We start from the raw sequence: 18,778 nt of genomic DNA, 5'->3' as shown, positions 1-18,778 counted from the left end.
TGGCACCGTGAATGTGCAGGTGTGCCCTCTCCCACATACGTATAGAGTACAGGGGACTCTATTTGGTTGCCATCTCAGCCTATGTTCTGAATGGATTTCCGCTCTATAGATTTTGCCGGAGGTATATTTTTAAAAATTTTAGTATTTTATCTAAACATTTACAGGCTTTATAATGTCCCTGTTTAGAATGTGCATTTACCAATTTCAAGAAACTACTATCGTTTCTTCTTGCATTCTTGGATTATCATGAATACGACATGTTCTGACTGCATGTTAAAAATTATCGTAATATTCTTTTCACAATTAATGATTCTTTTCATTATAAAAATATACAATTACCGTTTCTCTATTCTATACCGATAACTTTTCTCGTTACATATTTTTTCTTTTATTTCAGACGTACGAATGAATGCAACTGGAAATCAGGTAGGAAGCGATGATCGATTATGACATTATCTCCATTTCGTTGGAAATTGTAACTGACGAGCTTTCAGCCCATATCGTTAAACTGTCATCAAGGTTCAGATTTTACTTTCTCTACTTTAAAACCTTTAAAGCATTTAAAGCAAACATAAACCAATCAAATGCTTAACTTTGTCAGATTGACCAATCACAAGCGCAGTAAGTCAGCGAAAGTTAGAGCTAAGTAACAGTAGTGAAAGTGAAATCAGAGCCTTGCTGTTATATAAATTTCACTGACTCTAAATTAATTCGCATATATGTACAATTTTCTTTCACATTAAAACCTTGTTAAAGTAATTGGGAAGTTTTCAGTAATTAAATAATCATCATTAAATACCACGACGACATTCACTTCAAATTCTGAAATGCAAGTTAGATATGAGTTATAAACTTAATTACTTAAACACTACGGTCATTCAAGATAACATTAGGAATACGAAATTACGAAAGTATATAAACATGCAGATATATGGAATGAGACGATAAAACATTACAATGAGCATAGTTCGCGGGCATGCAGGAACGTGCATGTAGTTGACAGCCCGCTGTACGTATCACCAAATACTCACCAACTTTGAAGTTTGGTGTAGCCAAAGAAGGGCAAGTAAATAATCTTGGAAACACCATATAAATTGGAAGAGGAAGTTTCGTACACACATTTCCTTCCCCGACCTGGAAATTAACAAAAAATGTCATAATTATGAATCTTCAATCGTCTACGAAAATACATGCAAATTACAAGTCATCGTCTTTACCTGAATGTTCTGAATTTCCGTAGCTATATAGAGATCAAAAAATTATAAATTTAGTTTATAAATGATAAATTTAGATTATAAATGTTAAACGAGAAATGAACTTTCATTTCGCATTCATTTCGATGTGTGAACTTTTACCCCGACTTCAAAGCCTAAATTTTGGCCATTTTTAAAACCTCTTTTGAAAAATCTTCTGCGTCGTATAATCAAAATCCTTATAGCATACTTAGAAATGAAATATGCATAGAACTAGTGGAACTCATGGAATTTACAGAACTGCATAAATTTATTAAATATAGGACGAAATACCGTCTTTTGAATATCCTTCAGCACAACCTGTTGCAAAGACGAAAATAAACTGGATAAAAATAGGAGCAAATAATCGATTTCAAAAATTACATTACAAATGACAGAAAAGCGTTTTTCAACGCATTCGTGTCGTGACTACTATGCTTACTACTTACCGCATGTTTCAACTCTAACTAACTGCAACTCGATTGATTTAATCGATAATTCTGAGTTTACAACGGTCACCTGTAAGTACAGAAGCATTTCGATAAAAAAAAGTATCACAAACACAGCGGAAAAGTTAAAGTCATGGGGAACTTCTGGTAGGCGTGATATTGCAGAGTAGAGTTGCAAAGCACGGGTGACTTCGTAAATCTGAGAAAAGTGAATTGAACCTGCAGTGCTTCTTAATTTTTACACCGCATAACAACGCCAACAGCATGTTACTTTCAAAACAATTTGGGTATGGGGGTACCACCCAGGCAAAATTTCCCTATGTTCGAGAAAGGTTGAATTTAAAGTACAAAAAGAATGTAACTGAGTTACTAAGGAAAAATTTCAGCAACCCTTGGTGCATCTTTAAATCACCTATTTGCAGGTATGAATCATAGATAGTAAATGGAATAGATACTTAATCTGCAGATTCAAGGATGGGCAATGAACAGTAATGAGTAACTCCACTTACCTCGCCTGTGAAAGGTTTTGTAATACAGCAAGAAGTTGAATCCAACTTTCCTTTTATCAAAAATGAGGGAACTTTTGTTTTCTAAGTTAGAAGAACAATTATTTGTTAGAAATGTTTGCCTTTTAACTAAAAATGCTTGCCGCTGTGTACAATGCTGATTTAATGTAGAAATAAGGTCAAGCCAAAACTGTATCCAAGCATCCAGTAAGCTTATTTTCAACCTCAAACTCCAGAAATTGTTGTTTGACTCCCCATTGTCACCACTACAGTTTTACAAGAAAATTGACATTTGCTTGATAATTGTTGTAACAGACATACCACTTTAACATTTTCAAGTGAATCAGGTGTAATTTTGAACTCTAGTTGTTTTGCTGCTGCTTGCTTTGGAGAATTACTCTGAAGAGAAAACAAGATATATGCATAAAATCAGAGGATAAAAATGAATATAAATAATAAAATATATCAAATTGAAAAGCTCGAATTGTATTACATGATCATGGCGTTTCATTGACTTTCCTGGGTGAGAGGTAGTGATTGCAAAATTATGACTAGAGGATAATATGTACCTTTGTATACTCCACAATAAATTCACAGGTAGCCATTAGATCTTTACTCAACATTGGACGTTTCATTTCACAGCGAAGAGAGTACTAATAAAAAATTATATAATATATACTAACAAGACACAATATATCATATTTATATATTTGCAATGTTGAAATATGCAACAAACAATCAGATTGGTTGTGCATCTATTATCTGGTAGAATCCACTTTGCTGTGAACATATCATTTTAGTCAGATGGAGGCTTTTGTTGGCATGGAAATTTGTGTGAAAACAAAACATACCTGAATGTTAACAAAGACTCCATGGTAAGTTTCATATAACTGTTTGTTCATCTTGCCTGTTAGGGGAATCTCAAAGGGCAATTCTGTCTTTCCAGCAGGCGTGGAGAGTCAGAAAAATATACAGGTCATTTAAATCTTTTGAAAGAAACACATTATGAGGCACAGTGGTTGATGTGCCTCATGACATATGCATGATATATATATATATATATATATATATATATATATATATATATATATATATATATATATTCATACAGACAATCTGAATGCTAATTAACAAACAAATAACACAAACAAAATACACAACAAAATATATAACTAAGAGAATGGTATAATTTTCCTGCTTTCTGTATCTCCACTGTTTGATTAACCAAGGTGATTGGCTTGATTGAGTTGTAAAATGCCTCAAAAACCCCAACACTCTTCGCACTCAGCTGTAGGTTCACAATCCCATCCATTACCAAACTGATCCCATTGTGAGAAAGGTCTGTCTTGCTTTGAACAATAATTACACCTTGAACTTTTTCCTGGAAGAAATTAAGGATTTCAACAATGAGGTTGTTTGAAAATTTCAGAATTTTTAATATTTTATAGAATAAAATTACATGTACACACAATGGGATTCTACATTCTTATGTTTCTGCTGAAAATATATAAAGTAAAATATCAACATTTTAAAACCTCAATCAATTTCCAAGCACTCCAGAAACCAGGAAACTGTCTACAGATCTACCCCCTCTTTCCCCCTCCTATGGTCAATTCAGGTCAAACTTGTCAAAACCAGCAAATACCAAAATTTACTACTAAGAACAATGCCACATGATTCAATATATATATTCACATATTGAAATTACCTCAGCATGGTAGATCTTATTAGCTCGCTTCACTTTAATGTCCAATGTGGCCATGTTTGCTGTTTTCAAGATCTTTTGCGTAATTCGATTGGGTCCTCCCCCCTGGAATTTTCATCCCCCCGGAATTCAGACTCGGTGTCCTCGCGAGAATCACGAAGGATTGGGGGGGGGATTCTGCATAATTTAATATCTGGTGGAATTTCATGCCTTGTGGTTAGGTTTTATTCCATTACATGACAAAATGCGAAGGTATGTCTATTTGTTAATGCGTTTTCTGATGATCATGGCCTTCTGGATTTATTTCATGCGTTGCTCATAGCACTTTTATTATTATTTTTTTCAAAACAGTGGCAGAATTGAGTTGGGAGATGTTACACCACATAACATCAAACAACTGAGAAAATTAAATTCAGTCATTTTCCCTGTTAGTTACAATGATAAGGTACCGCAAAAATTATGTTTTTAATTATTTAGTTTATCTAGTACATATAGAACTATTGGAATTTTTATTCAACACGCTTCTAACACGTGTGCATACGTCTTGAGATATTAATCCATTTTAATATAGCTAGCAAATTCAGATGTAGCTGATGTGCCCTACCTAATTTTATTACTCCCTGATTTTACTCATAATTAGAAGAGTATGGTCAGTTTAATTAATGAACATTCATCTAGTTTTTGCAACCTATTAGTTAGTAAAAGTAAATGCAATCTGGATAGGAACATTACCCATCATTGTCCATCAAGAAACCTTGCAAATTGTAATTTACACATAATTATTCCTAAAGGAATAAATTTGTTTGGAGATACAATGTTTAGGAGTCCAGATGAAAAGAAACAATTGATTTTCTTGTTGTATATTAAAAATTTGAAAATTTGGTATTTTCTTTTGTCAGTTCTATAAAGATGTGTTAGAAGTTGGAGAACTAGCAAAACTAGGTAAACTCAATAAATAATAGATTTTGCAGTGATTTCCTTTGCTATGATTTCTCTTAACTAAGCATAAAATTCTGTTGAATTTTGTGATTAATTAGGCAAAAATATACCCTGAATCACATACCCAGAATTTTAAAAGTAATTCACAACTGTACATGCATACATATGAAAGCACCAGAATTCCAGTCCTCATATACACAAATCTGTCCTCAGTCACCACAAATGATTTATTCCACTGTGGGAATAGTTAATGTACCTGTAACAAGTTTGTTCCTAAACTAACTTGGAGAGCCAGGCAAAACAACATATACTATGTGAGGTATAAAGCTACTGTAATATACAATGTTTGTTTCATATTTACAGCATTTTATAATGACACAGTGGTTGGAGCTGTATGCTGTCGGGTAGATCATATTGACAATACAAGACGACTATACATAATGACGTTGGGCTGCTTAGCCCCATATAGAAAGCTTGGAATAGGTAACATATAGATATCTACTCACATGCGTATGCATTATATTTTTCATCACTGCATGATTCTGATTTTTTAATAACTAATAGACAACCAGGAAACATTGCAAGTAACATGCTTTCTTACATTGAAATTGTCCTTGTGCTCTAGGAACAGTTATGGTTGAACATGTCTTAAAGATATGTGAAAAAGATGGAAATTTTGATAACATTTATTTGTGAGTATATATAATGATATATGTGGCCATTAAGATGAGATGAAATTGCCACTTTGACCCATTTAAGATGAGATGAAATTGCCACTAAAGTAACATTATAGGAATAGGGACTTTTGAGGTGTTTTTCTGTTCTCAATTCTGGAAAGAATGGAATGAGTGCTAATGGATTACTGTATGTGCAATCAAATGACATACCTGATTTTGACTTACCAGATTATCTAGACCTTCACCCTGATCACTGCATCTTTTCCCAGAATTTTTCCAATAAGAATCAACACAAACAGTTACAGGATTGTGAGATATACATTTGATCTTGGTACACTTAATCCCCCATCATTTTTTTACTCTAACCACATAAAGCCAACTAAATACCTATGGCTACTGAAAGATTTTAATGTGAAAAATAATTGGGATGTTTTTAGACATGTTCAAGTGAGTAATGAAGTTGCCATTGAATTCTATAAGAAATTCGACTTTGAAATAATTGATACAAAGAAACAGTATTATAAAAGAATAGATCCAGCTGATGCCTACGTTTTACAGAAAACTCTACGAACGACGAAAAAGAGCTAAAATATAAACTACAGTATGAATACTTGACTGTAACAGCTTCTCCTTTCTGATTTCTGAACTACAGAAATACAGAAAGAACAAAACTGAAAAATACACTCATAGTTTGACTAGTTAATAACAACTGAAAGCACTGAATAGTCTTATACCTTCTCTGTAAAAGAAATCATTTGACATTTGTAAAATATGTAAAACAGTTCAATAGAAATAAATCAAGTAATTATCTGGTTTAGGTCAGTAACTATATTTAATATCCACTCGGAAGTCTTTAAAACAAATTATATACAATAGACGAGACCGAACCCAGCCCCAACTAAATCCCGTCTAGAGTCAACCTCTTGTCTCGAGCACGTCAAATTTTGAATCCCGGTCGCATGATGCACAGAAGTTGTAAAACAACCAAATTAATATAGATGTATACGGTTTGCCTCTGTTGATGAACTCATTTCAAAACCGTCGAAGGGTCAAATACCTCCGAGGTTAACCACATCGTATAAAATTCAATTAGTCTCACATCATTTATAAAGTTTTTTGTGCGATTACATCCATCGGGAAGTCTGTATCCAATCGACACCTTGAATTTTGAGGCGCGCGTTGTGTGGTGGTTTGCGTGATCCTAAATGCCGACTTATTTCAACTCCAAAGATTACCGCAGATTCGCAACAAATATTAAGTTCCTTCTAGAAAAGATTGGTGTATCATATTAACTATAAATGAGGTGTCGCACTATAGCGGAGGTACAACAGTATCTAGCGTCTATGGAATCGACTAACGAAAGTCGCGATTATACCGTAAAAAGTAATTTCGTGTTGCATGAAAACACCCCGAAAAACACGGTATCTTCAGTTATCGATCACTATATTACGTTAATAGTTGGTATTATAATCAGTCAAAAATACATCTTATTTCTATTAATGTGACATTTATAGGCATTTGCAATACCGTTCACTTTCTATACACTAGTTATCTCCACCCAATGATTTTACCAAGAACTGTTTCAGTGTTTGTATTTCATTGCGTGAATCTGGAATAATAAATCTCACTCTTTTCGTGTCCTCTCCTGCTGTTATCGTAAATGTTATAACGTCGGGACGTTTTTTCTTTGACGTGATTTTAAAAATATCTTTAAGACGGTCACGTGACCGTATGGAGGCCCAGCCTGCTTTAGTCGTCATCTCGCGCAGAACGAACATGTGTGAATCAGTAATTAGGATGTGACTAAAATGAAATAATGTTTGATTGAACGTATTGTTCATTGGTGAAAAAAGATAAAGGACTAGGGACGGTGTTCATTTTAATGCACGAGGATTGAAAGTTCACTGGGATTGAATTATTGCGATAGGCAGGCACTAGGCAATTTATGATTTCGAAATAAAAGCTCATTTATGCGACCGCAGGTGTTTCCATTTAATGTAATTTATAGTAGTTGTGTTTTATCTACCAATGATAAATTAGAAGAACTGAAGGCCAAGAAACTGAGGTTTAGCGGAACCAACCTTTTGTGTTCACGACCCGTTTTGAATGATACTTCTTTCGACGAAATCACTTGAACAACATCTTTTCTTTCAAACCATGTTTTCATATTTACAGTTTCATGTTTCATTTCATCTTCTGAGCTTGACTCGTTTAACTCATCTATTTAAAAAAAATACGTAAACCTTGTTTACTGTGATTCCGTAGTCAGTACTGCAGTATAAACTGACTATATTATGTAAGTCTCACATTATCGTCGACTATATTATGTAAGTCTCACATTATCGTCGACTATATTATGTAAGTCTCACATTATCGTCGACTATATTATGTAAGTCTCACATTATCGTCGACTATATCATGTAAGTCTCACATTATCGTCGACTATATTATGTAAGTCTCACATTATCGTCGACTATATTATGTAAGTCTCACATTATCGTCGACTATATTATGTAAGTCTCACATTATCGTTGTCATCATTATCAGGCTGGTAAAGACACTTGAACTGAACATATTAAGAAAAGTTTATAGAATATGAGAATTATAAGGAATACCTTCTTCATCTTCTTCATCTTCAATAGTAAATACAGGATTATAGTTTCGATACCTTCTACCAACTTTGTCAAAACTGCTCACATGCCTAGGCAATATGAGATGTACCAATTATCTTCTTGAATGCTGAGCAGTATGCTAAACTCCCAAGATACCATATTAGTTGTGTGATATATACTTTGTGTGACAGTCGTGTAACGGAGTCGTTAGTGGAATGAATTTACGTAACGAGTAACGTAACATTTCGATGGAACTGTAATTTAAAAACTGCGAACTCTAAAACCTTTCTAAAGTAATGCCATTGAAATAATAGACCATTATTTCTATGAGTAATGCTTAAGAATATTTAAGATTAGTGTTTTTTAAAAGCACTTACCTGACTTCATTGCGAGGTTCAGACATCCAATTGGAGAACTTCTGACTTACATTTGTTTTACTTGTACGAATAGCGGAAGATAACTTGTCCACCAAACCTGCCTGTAAGAACAATATATGGACGGTGCTTCAATAATATAGATATACAACATAAAGGCCCGTAATGACAAAGTAAACTTTTATCAAATCAGTTTTTTTTCCTCTGTCACCATGTCAGACAATGTCACTGATTCAAAAAGATTGCCTTGTTCCCAACCACCAAAATGTCGTGACGTCATTTTCTTTCGACTGGTTATATTGGGTGTCGCATTAAAAAATGTCCTAAAACTGACCCTAACTCTGACCCTAACCTTCACCTCAACCCGAACCGCACCCATGTCCCTAACCCCTACATACAATTGATGTGTATTATCAGTATTATTAATTAATATAACATTGACTCACGCCAGGACTCTGTTCTCCTTTTCTACTCATGTCTGTCCATGTCTAGAAGTGGAGTCATAATATATGTTACCTAACCTAGCTTTAAAAATAAACTAATAAAGCGAAATTTGACTAAGTAAACGCGTTTACATTGCCTATACAAAAGACGCAGTATACTAAAAAAGCAGGCAAACGAAAATTCCAAATTAAATCTCGTGGAATAGAACCAATTTTCCCCTGATACGATAGTAACGATATTCGACGGCATTGGGTTAAACAATGTGTTTTATTTTTTACTTAAAGGACGGCTAAAAACTTCGAAACTGATACGTGGTATCACACTTATGTAAGCAGAGGCATTTATATGTGGATAACAATCTAAGCGCTAGAACGTCTTGTAGTAAGGATACCCGATATGCCGCTGAAAATCGAGACGCGGAGCTTTTATTTATTGAAATTAGATACAGAGGAAATAAAACCCGACTTCTAAGAAATATGCACAAATTCACGCGAAAACATTCACGTATAATGCAATATATAAAAAATAAAAGCGCAACAAACGAGAAATTATGACTGGTGAACGTAATAAAATAACAGAATATACCTGGCAGGTCACTCTACCACATTTTTTTACTACAATATATTGTAAAGTCCCAGGTTTATATACGACATTTCCTCACCAGTTGACTATAAACATTATAGCTATATACTTTATCACTTTCATATCTATTACTAACGTGAACTACACGCTATCTAAATTGGGACGGCATAAAAATAAAAAAAAATACTTACAGTTTAAAACAATTGTTTAAACCCTAACAGCATTCAATATTTATATGCCCTTAATTTTCAACCCCTGATTACGCGATATCAAATGTATTGGTTTTGGCTATGCGCATGCGTTAATCGTCAATGCATACCATCAAATTTACGATGCGTCATGCGGACTTGTGGAAAAACTATCGATTTCTTTCCACGTCTTAGCGGCTGTGTTAATACACTATAGGACCTATAGTGACTACCACGTCTGCGTCGTAGATTTGTTGTGTCCTAAGTTCTGTGGTTCTGTCTAACAGACGGACTAAAATTAAGGACGGACGGGAACATCAAAGACTAGGCGCTTATGTAGTTATTTAGCTATATAAGTTCCCTGGGGAAAGGCGACGTGAAAGTGGCAAAAAAATAACGTCACGCCATTTTTTCGCCGTTTTCACGTCATCTTTGGCCTTCCCGTGCTCAATCTAAATGACCTGCATCTGCTCAATGACCAATAGTAAAAAAGAACTATTTGACGTAAAGTACATTTCGTGAACAGGCAATACAATACAGAGTTAAGTTTGGGAACGTGATGACAGAAAATAAAGACAACTAGTAATAAATTAAGAAGTAAATTAAGAAGTAAATATTGTGTGACGTTTCCGTTTTCTAATTGCCGTTGTGTTGAGAATGTCAAGAACTCCTCGAAAATTCTGTTATTGTAGTCGTTGCCGTCGTCGTAATATGTATTACAAATGTTGAAATACATAAAGCTTAGAAACTACAAAATATCAGTTTATTGACTAACAAACCTGATTCCCTGGTGTAGCGGCGTGAGGAGAACAAGCAATACATGACGAGACAACGTGATCAGTAAGACCATGCGTAAGATCATCAATTAATATATCATGAAGTGCTAAATAAACAAATCATAAAAGCATCACTTATTTATACAAATAAGAGACAGTATAAAAATCCTCATAATAGTACTAATTCTAAACATTTGTAACTGAAAATCAGTCTAAGCGATACCTTTGTAACCACCTTTGGCTATGCTTGTATATTTTGTCTTTTTCTGAAAACAAATTTTGGAAATCATTTAATGTTTCATATTTAAATTGCGTGAAGGAGTTTTTCAGTTCGTAAAGAACTACTGATTAAAGGTTTCGACGTTGACGAGAGCTGGTACCTGGAGGAAATGTTTGAATTTTTTTTGAGTCTGTAAAAATAATTTTCTTTATTTTAAGGATACTTTCCAGCACATTAAAATCCTATTGTTTGGATTCAATAAACAACTTTTCCGGATGAAATCCAACTCTTCTCTGACGGGAAACGTTCCCCCCCCCCAAAGAACGTTAGCCAATCCTTGGATTTTACCTGTAAAAAATTAGCCACGACCATATTGACATACTGATCCTCCTCTTCCCTGCCTGACCCCATGAAACAAAGATGTTCCCCCCCAGCTGCTGATCCTGCGGCAACTGATTGTTTTTGTGTGGAAAATAATGCTTGAACCGTTGTTGAAAAGTCTGATGGTGCTTGCAGCATCTAATGACACATTTTTTAATATTAATCTTTGAATTCTGAACAAACTTGTAAAACAGCTCAAACAAGTCATTCAAAACAGACCTGTATAGACAGAATACATAGTTTGAGCGCTTTTAACTTTATAGTCAATAGAATAAGATTGATGGTTGAGCGAAAATATTTCGTGCACTCTTAATAGAAGTATTTAAATCCAATCCAAATCGGAAATCATTTTACTAACATGTAGCTATATACGAACCAGATTAGCATCGAGGTGAAAGGCTGTTGGTAGATGGCCACTGTTATATTGTTCTGCAGGTCGACAATCCACCAAAAAATATCGGATTTCATCACTCTAAAGGGAGAATTCAGAAACGATGCAGAAAAATACAGCATGCAGAGTAAGAGTTATTATGGTGTGGCCAAAGAAATAAATAGAGTAGTCATAAATAATAGCGTCAGAAAATATTTGAAAATAAACAAACTTTACAAAGGAGGCAGTGGTATTGATATGCTGTAAAATACTATCATAAAATCACTCGTCTTTGTTTGTTTTAAAAAGTATAGCGCTCATACGTCAAACATCATAATAACAAATAAGTAAATACCGAATTCTTGTGGGATTGCAATAGTTCATCTATGGATACTGGTAAACATAATGCCTGGGCAACGTTGTGAGCATTCAGAGTCTTTATACCAAACAGTTGACCATAATATTGCTGTTGGGAAGAAAAAATCAAGTATGAACCTCGCTAATTTCCAGATCTATTTGTTTTTTATCATGGGCTGTGAAAGAACTATATAATATTCATAATGAAAATAAATTGTATTGTTGAAATGATAATATAACAATTCTTGCCCCATGCAGGTTAAATGATTGTGATAAATACCACCAAATAAAATAATAATCGTTAGGTAGTATTACAAAAATAAAATGGTAAGCAAACTTGTACCTTCCTAAATGATTGTGGCGTTTTGGATGAATAATATTGAGCTAAGGAACAAAAATCTTCAATGTCATCGGCTGCTAGTTGCGACGGAAATTCCGATATTATATCTATGAGAAGAAAAAGTGTGAATGGACGGGAGCAATTTCGCTGTAACTGGTACAGTACAGGAAGTGGTACATTCACCACCAGAAAACACCATGTCAAATAAAATTTAACGGTATTTTTGCCTGGATCACAATAATGCAAAGTTATAGAAAGTTGAAGATTAAAGTTAAAGGAGCTACAAAAGTACTGTAATAGAGTCTGTCACGAAGCTAGAATATATCGAGTTACTAACTCCATGTCCACAATCCACGAATAAAATCTCCATCTAAATCTATCTATAACCCAACTCTAGGGGATCAGATTAAGGTTTAAATTCATGGACTCCCGACATGGAATTATCACCGTATATTGTTGTATATCACCGACAGAGGTGGATGAAAAGATCTTCTCATACACAAACATTATATAATTACTTGCCTAAAATATCAGACTTTTCCTGGTCGGGTGCCATGACGTCTTCCCTAAAATGATAACCGTCAACAAGATATTGATTGAAAGGTTCCCTGGAACGTACATCATATTATCTAATGGAAAAACATGCGACACTTCAATACAAAGTGCATAGTTTGTAGAAATTACCACGAACCTTGCATTTATAATCATTACAAGTGCAAGAAAAAATACTAAGAACGGATCTTCTTCCAACAAGTAAACATCCCACATCGCCTCAACAACACTGCTATCACACGTAGCAGCAAAAAGACTTCGAAACTGTCAAGAAAAAAGAATATATAAACGTTAGGCAACACGAAGGTAAAACACAAGAAAACGTAGTAAAGTGGTGGACTAACCCATTTCTGGGCATATTGATCCGGAAATAACTTCATTGAATCCAAAAATGAACATAACTCAGGATCATGGTATTGCAATAGTAAACGGAAGAGATGAAATGGTTTGCCTTCATTGTGACATTCTCTAATGAATAAAACAGAATATAGGGTGCCATTAGAAGATATTTAGCAGAAACCAGAGGAGGGCAAACAAACTATTAAGCTGACTACGGTTTAACGTGAGATGATTGATAACCATGCGTAAATGCAACCAGCACAGAGGGCAACTGATCATTGTGCGTAGGTAAAACCAACACCTAAAGAGCAACTGGCTCTTTGTATACATGCAGCCCTTTGGAAACTACAGTAGATGGCCCCTAGGTGAAAAATAATATCTATATCAATGTGTTGGAATATACCGGAATATGGTATACTCGCCCATGGTCAAATATACTGGAATATAGTATACTCAAGCATGGTCGAATATACTAGAATACGGTATGGATATACTAGAATATGGTATACCCAGGTATATAGGGTCGTTTTTACTATGACGGTAACAAGACGTTCGTTTTTAATATGGGTTTTTCAAAATGATATACTATGCAGAGATGAAGCTACAACAGAGAACAAACGATCACCAAGTGTTAATAAACAACTGATCAACAAGTGTTAGCGAAATTTTATAAATGAGGTCTAACCTTGGAATATATTTTGAATGCATTGCATAAAAGATATTATAAACGTCTCCAATGGGAAGACGAAGAGATATAAATGGCAGTAGCAACTCCACCCATCCATTTTGTGATTTGTATCTTTCATTTCTTGTCTTACAGTAGAAAGTAATTATTTTTTCAATGTCTTCAGCAACACTTTCACTATCATCAAGAATTACCCTGGCTGTTAAAGGACAAAACAATAACATTACAAAAATTTATAGGGCATATATTTTATATTTATTTTATATATAATTTCAGCTTAATTGCTATGCTGGAATTTTTTTTAAAGTTTTCCATACATTCTTCTATTTGTGACTATTGGAGGGAATATTTGTATTCCTTTGCATTCTAACAGTAATGTTGCTTGCCTAGTTACTGTATGCACTTCAATTTTAATCTTTGTATTTACCTGCGTATGTCTGACAATCTTTCTTTATCATTTGTTGATCTGGAGTGTCTAGCTTTCCATCCCATTGCTGAAGTGGATTTGGTTTATCACCAACATTTAAGCATACCTAGAAATTGAAACAATTGAATTTTAGGATAGATATATACGGTGGCCCATAGGGGACATGCCATAAATATAAATATATGCCTTCAGAATTTTATATAATGCCTTCAGAATTTTATATGATACCTCAAGAATTTTAGATGAGGCCTTCAGAATTCTATATGATGCCTTCAGAATTTTAGATGATGCCTTCAGAATTCTGTATGATGCCTTCAAAATTCTATATGATGCCTTTGGAATTTTATACGATGCCTTGGGAGTTTTTCGTGATGCCGTCGGAATTTTATATAATATGCGGAATACGGAGTAAGGAGTGCGAATGTAGAGTATAGAGTAGAGCGAAGGATCAGAGTATTACAACATTTTTGTAAGTAGTGGCAGCGCTAGGGGGGTGTGTTGTTTGCCCCCCAGATCTTTTCATGTTACGTAAGTAGTGTAATCCTGTTTTAACTTTTAAATACTTTTCTAGTCTTTCCCCCAAAACATTTCTTTGACCCCCAATTGCCCCCCACTCATTTTAACCAGGCGCCGCCACTGTATGTAAGAAGAAACAAGGGACGTTGCGAAAAGTGCAACCCAGGTCCTCCGGCAGGAATCGAACTATAACTGAGGTGAGGTTAGGTATAGGGTTAGGTATGACGTTTGAGAGATTTTGAATTGACAAAATTCTGCTGATTTATTGGGACTAGTTCATGAACAACAAAACATCTATATAACAAGAATTGAACTACCGCTTGCATACCGCTGAACGCTCGCTGATGAAAACCTTGCCGCAGTAAATAAAAAATCCGTAAAACACTTATGATATGCGTTAAATAAAATGAATTAAATATAGTAAAGTAGGCAATTTACTACAAAACTACTGTTAGAACTATGTATGTAGCGTGCTCCAATGATAGCGATACCATATGACTATAGAACTAGGACGTAACTTGTATAGCTAATAAGTTACGTCCTAGTTCTAGGGCTATAGTATATAAACTGCCCTATGAACAATATTATGCACAATAACACGTGTAATCGTGTAAAACATGAGGCAGAGCGCATGCGCAAGACAATAAAATTCGTATGGTTAGAAAAAAACGAACTACGGAAGTACGGACTAAACAATCGGGGGATTGGAGTTATGAGATTTACATGAACATTTCACAACAATTTGGTTGATGGGAGAGTTTAACTGATGCAATCTGAATTTTTTTTTCTGTTAAAGCAATCCATCATCTTTGAAGGCTTTCGCACTGCGGATATGTTTTTTAAAAAGCGTGTAGCATTGTTAGAATAAAGTTGTAGAATTTTAGATTTTGGCATAAAGCTAAAAAATGTCAATTGTACTTTTTAATGCAAATTTCATCAAAATTCATGAACTAGTCCCAATAAATCAGCAGAATTTTGTCAATTCAAAATCTCTCAAACGTCATACCTAACCCTATACCTAACCTCACCTCAGTTATAGTTCGATTCCTGCCGGAGGACCTGGGTTGCACTTTTCGCAACGTCCCTTGTTTCTTCTTACATACAGTGGCGGCGCCTGGTTAAAATGAGTGGGGGGCAATTGGGGGTCAAAGAAATGTTTTGGGGGAAAGACTAGAAAAGTATTTAAAAGTTAAAACAGGATTACACTACTTACGTAACATGAAAAGATCTGGGGGGCAAACAACACACCCCCCTAGCGCTGCCACTACTTACAAAAATGTTGTAATACTCTGATCCTTCGCTCTACTCTATACTCTACATTCGCACTCCTTACTCCGTATTCCGCATATTATATAAAATTCCGACGGCATCACGAAAAACTCCCAAGGCATCGTATAAAATTCCAAAGGCATCATATAGAATTTTGAAGGCATCATACAGAATTCTGAAGGCATTATATAAAATTCTGAAGGCATATATTTATATTTATGGCATGTCCCCTATGGGCCACCATAGATATATTACCAATTTCTGTAGGCATATTTTGTCTCCATTGGCTAATAAACTTTTAAAGCACACTTATTTTACACATTTTTACATATTTTTGTATTTTGTTTGTCCTTTATTTAAAACAATCATTGTTACTTCACTTTTTGTAAGTGCAGGAATTGCGAATTTTATAAATCAACTAATACTGCATGTAAGCCATACAGTTATAATTCAATTATAGTTGATACAAAGGAACCAGAATTAGCGAGGAATTAGGTCAGAAAAAATTTGCCAGCCTGAAACGAAGACAGCTTGGCACAGGTCAGCAATATGTCTCATATACATGAAATGTCTGATTTGAATTATAATTAATACCGGTACAAAAGATTGTGTCACCTTTTGGTAAAAGCCAACCTGAATTCAGAGGTCTGGATACAGATTATGAAGCTTATTATACGTATTTTCCCATGTCATAGAGGAACCTCTCACCCTAGCTTATTACCAGAGTGAAAGCGGAATTTTAAGTTTATGCAATGCAAGGATTGATACTGTCATTGCAATGAAGTGATCATTACTAGGTAATAATATTGATGCAATATTTTATCTACACATCCATTGCAATGTCAGTCATTAATTAGCCACTTGCAGAGATTTCAAGACAAGGGTTTTTAGGTAAGGCTATGAAAAACTCATATGTGCAAGTTAATACTTAACCTAACCATCATAATCAGCAGCTATGTCTATATTTTATAAAATCTTATGCAACTAATAGTACGTTTTTGAATTTAATACAAACGGAACAGAACTAAATTGACTGAAACATGTACTGTACTGCGATGGGCTGTAGGCTATTTAACAATTAGTCGCCGAAGGGGAGGTGATTACAAGCCTATATTTACTGAGCCGAAGGCGAAGTGAATATAGGCTTGTAATCACCGAGCCTGAGGCGACTAATTGTTTTAGTATAATTTCAGTATTGAAAAAGTTTTATTTATAAATACAACTGATTTATGTTCTCAATTTCTGCTTCCGAAATTTTTCCGAAACGATTTTGAGTATTTTCAGCCATGTTTTTTTGGGGAAAAGCAATAGTTACTGCTCAGACTGCTCTGAGCAGTAACTATTGCCTCATAGTTACTGCTGAGGGAGCCAATCAGAATGCTCAAAGGTCATTTTTCAATACTGAAATTATACTAAAGCCCTATAGCTAACACTGTGTGGGAACAAACTCTATTTGTGCAACAAACTCATTGTTCTGAAAATTAAATGGAGTAATAAAGCATTAATATTACAAACCTGCCAAATATTTGCTCTACATTCAACAGGAATCTCGTGCCCACGACATATTTCTCGTAGTCGTACGATATCAGTTTGTTTAGAAAGAGCACTAATTAAATCTGAACGCCTATCAAAAGATATGCTTGGGTCTCAGAGCGGATAAAATACAATATTTTTATATGGTGATTTTCCATACAATATAATTTTTCGTCACATTTAATTCTGAATATGTTCTTACCATCCTAATTCGCTGGTATCTGTACTATCCTCTTTATCACTTGATTCCTCCATCTTGAATTGTATGTGACGTCATAATATGAACAACATGACACGTAATAACACGTTGACGACGATCATTTCTAGGTTCTCAAAGCCTTTCTTTTCGGCTTTGAAATGGCACTTTCTCGAAATATGTGAATAATACTTGCATGTCTAGACGTATGCTGAAAATCATTATGCAGTAATCGTTGCTTTCAACTATTTTGCAAATTTAGCAACTACACAAATGCGCAAATCCGCTTATTCTCAATGGTCGTCAAACTTTGGTGAGCAGGCATTCGAAATATTATGAAAACCGGCCCTCACAGCATTGATCGTTGTTTTATCCTTGAAGATATTTTTGGAAGAATGGGTATCTATCTACTCCTTGAAACAAATTTGCGTTCGTTGCCGGCATCTATGAAATGTTCTAATAGAAACAAAATCAACGGGTTTTATCAAATCTCTGGGCGAAATTAGTACTCTGGCACGACGTCTGTTCCCGGGATAAAAAATAACTGTATGGGCAATATACACAATATGGAATAAGTTATGATTGATAATGGTAATTGCACTGAGTGGAGTGCAATTTGGTGTGAAATTCTAATTGATCACATGCATGTACCAAAAAACCAAATATTTCTTTATGCTGGTTACCACTTGACTCAGTGACGTAACGTCATTTTGAGGAAGGTTTTCAAAACTTGAAATCCTACCGGAGGAAGGTTGAACTCTTTTTGCAACTCTGTGTCACACGGATACATGTGTATAATAATAGTCAGCATTGTTCGTGGTTACGCCGGTGAATCCTTTGCAAATTCTGAAATGGTGTGGTCGGTATCTGGCAGACGTGTGCGATGAGTGGCCGTCAACCCTGGCATGAGCTACTTTCGATTCGCTACACAAAGATTTCCTTTGTAGATAGGTCGGTTAGAAAAGAATGTCGCTGGTTTTATCATCAAAAACTCCTCTACAATCACAGAATATTCCCATCAGAAAATAATCTTGCTTCGGAAAAGCTGTCCGATAAAGAACACTGTATTTATTGTGAAATCAGGACATTTAAGTTCCCGCTTTTTGATT

At 34.8% G+C, this 18,778-nt stretch overlaps 3 protein-coding genes across 3 annotated transcripts; 1 reads left to right on the top strand and 2 right to left on the bottom strand.

Annotated features, from left to right (window-relative positions):
- Positions 1 to 267: 267 nt before the first annotated feature.
- Positions 268 to 3,981, bottom strand: LOC114525267 (Down syndrome critical region protein 3-like). The gene is made up of 11 exons (XM_028546502.1): positions 3,896 to 3,981; positions 3,375 to 3,568; positions 3,039 to 3,138; positions 2,757 to 2,840; positions 2,509 to 2,586; positions 2,191 to 2,271; positions 1,682 to 1,751; positions 1,527 to 1,553; positions 1,218 to 1,240; positions 1,032 to 1,134; positions 268 to 822 (listed from the first exon to the last, which is right to left on the bottom strand). Exons 1-11 carry the CDS (start codon positions 3,947 to 3,949, stop codon positions 740 to 742), a joined length of 897 nt encoding a protein of 298 aa, XP_028402303.1. The 5' UTR covers positions 3,950 to 3,981; the 3' UTR covers positions 268 to 739.
- An 80-nt stretch (positions 3,982 to 4,061) lies between these two features.
- LOC114526514 (N-alpha-acetyltransferase 50-like) lies at positions 4,062 to 6,315 on the top strand. The gene is made up of 6 exons (XM_028548129.1): positions 4,062 to 4,144; positions 4,244 to 4,337; positions 4,792 to 4,834; positions 5,195 to 5,314; positions 5,457 to 5,523; positions 5,946 to 6,315. Exons 1-6 carry the CDS (start codon positions 4,137 to 4,139, stop codon positions 6,094 to 6,096), a joined length of 483 nt encoding a protein of 160 aa, XP_028403930.1. The 5' UTR covers positions 4,062 to 4,136; the 3' UTR covers positions 6,097 to 6,315.
- Positions 6,316 to 6,954: 639 nt separating this feature from the next.
- Positions 6,955 to 18,333, bottom strand: LOC114527656 (TBC1 domain family member 23-like). The gene is made up of 18 exons (XM_028549364.1): positions 17,676 to 18,333; positions 17,456 to 17,564; positions 14,156 to 14,261; positions 13,729 to 13,927; positions 13,049 to 13,172; positions 12,844 to 12,968; positions 12,675 to 12,718; positions 12,156 to 12,259; positions 11,811 to 11,921; positions 11,462 to 11,557; positions 11,053 to 11,223; positions 10,708 to 10,750; positions 10,488 to 10,591; positions 8,941 to 8,982; positions 8,498 to 8,598; positions 8,124 to 8,209; positions 7,590 to 7,728; positions 6,955 to 7,311 (listed from the first exon to the last, which is right to left on the bottom strand). The coding sequence occupies exons 1-18, from the start codon at positions 17,726 to 17,728 to the stop codon at positions 7,053 to 7,055; spliced, it is 2,016 nt and encodes a 671-aa protein (XP_028405165.1). The 5' UTR covers positions 17,729 to 18,333; the 3' UTR covers positions 6,955 to 7,052.
- Between the last annotated feature and the right edge of the window lie 445 nt (positions 18,334 to 18,778).

The sequence above is a fragment of the Dendronephthya gigantea genome, unplaced genomic scaffold (assembly GCF_004324835.1).
Source record: "Dendronephthya gigantea isolate DGI-Jeju-01 unplaced genomic scaffold, DenGig_1.0 000001F, whole genome shotgun sequence".
NCBI lineage: Eukaryota > Metazoa > Cnidaria > Anthozoa > Malacalcyonacea > Nephtheidae > Dendronephthya > Dendronephthya gigantea.
This window is presented reverse-complemented; position numbering and strand designations above follow the sequence as displayed.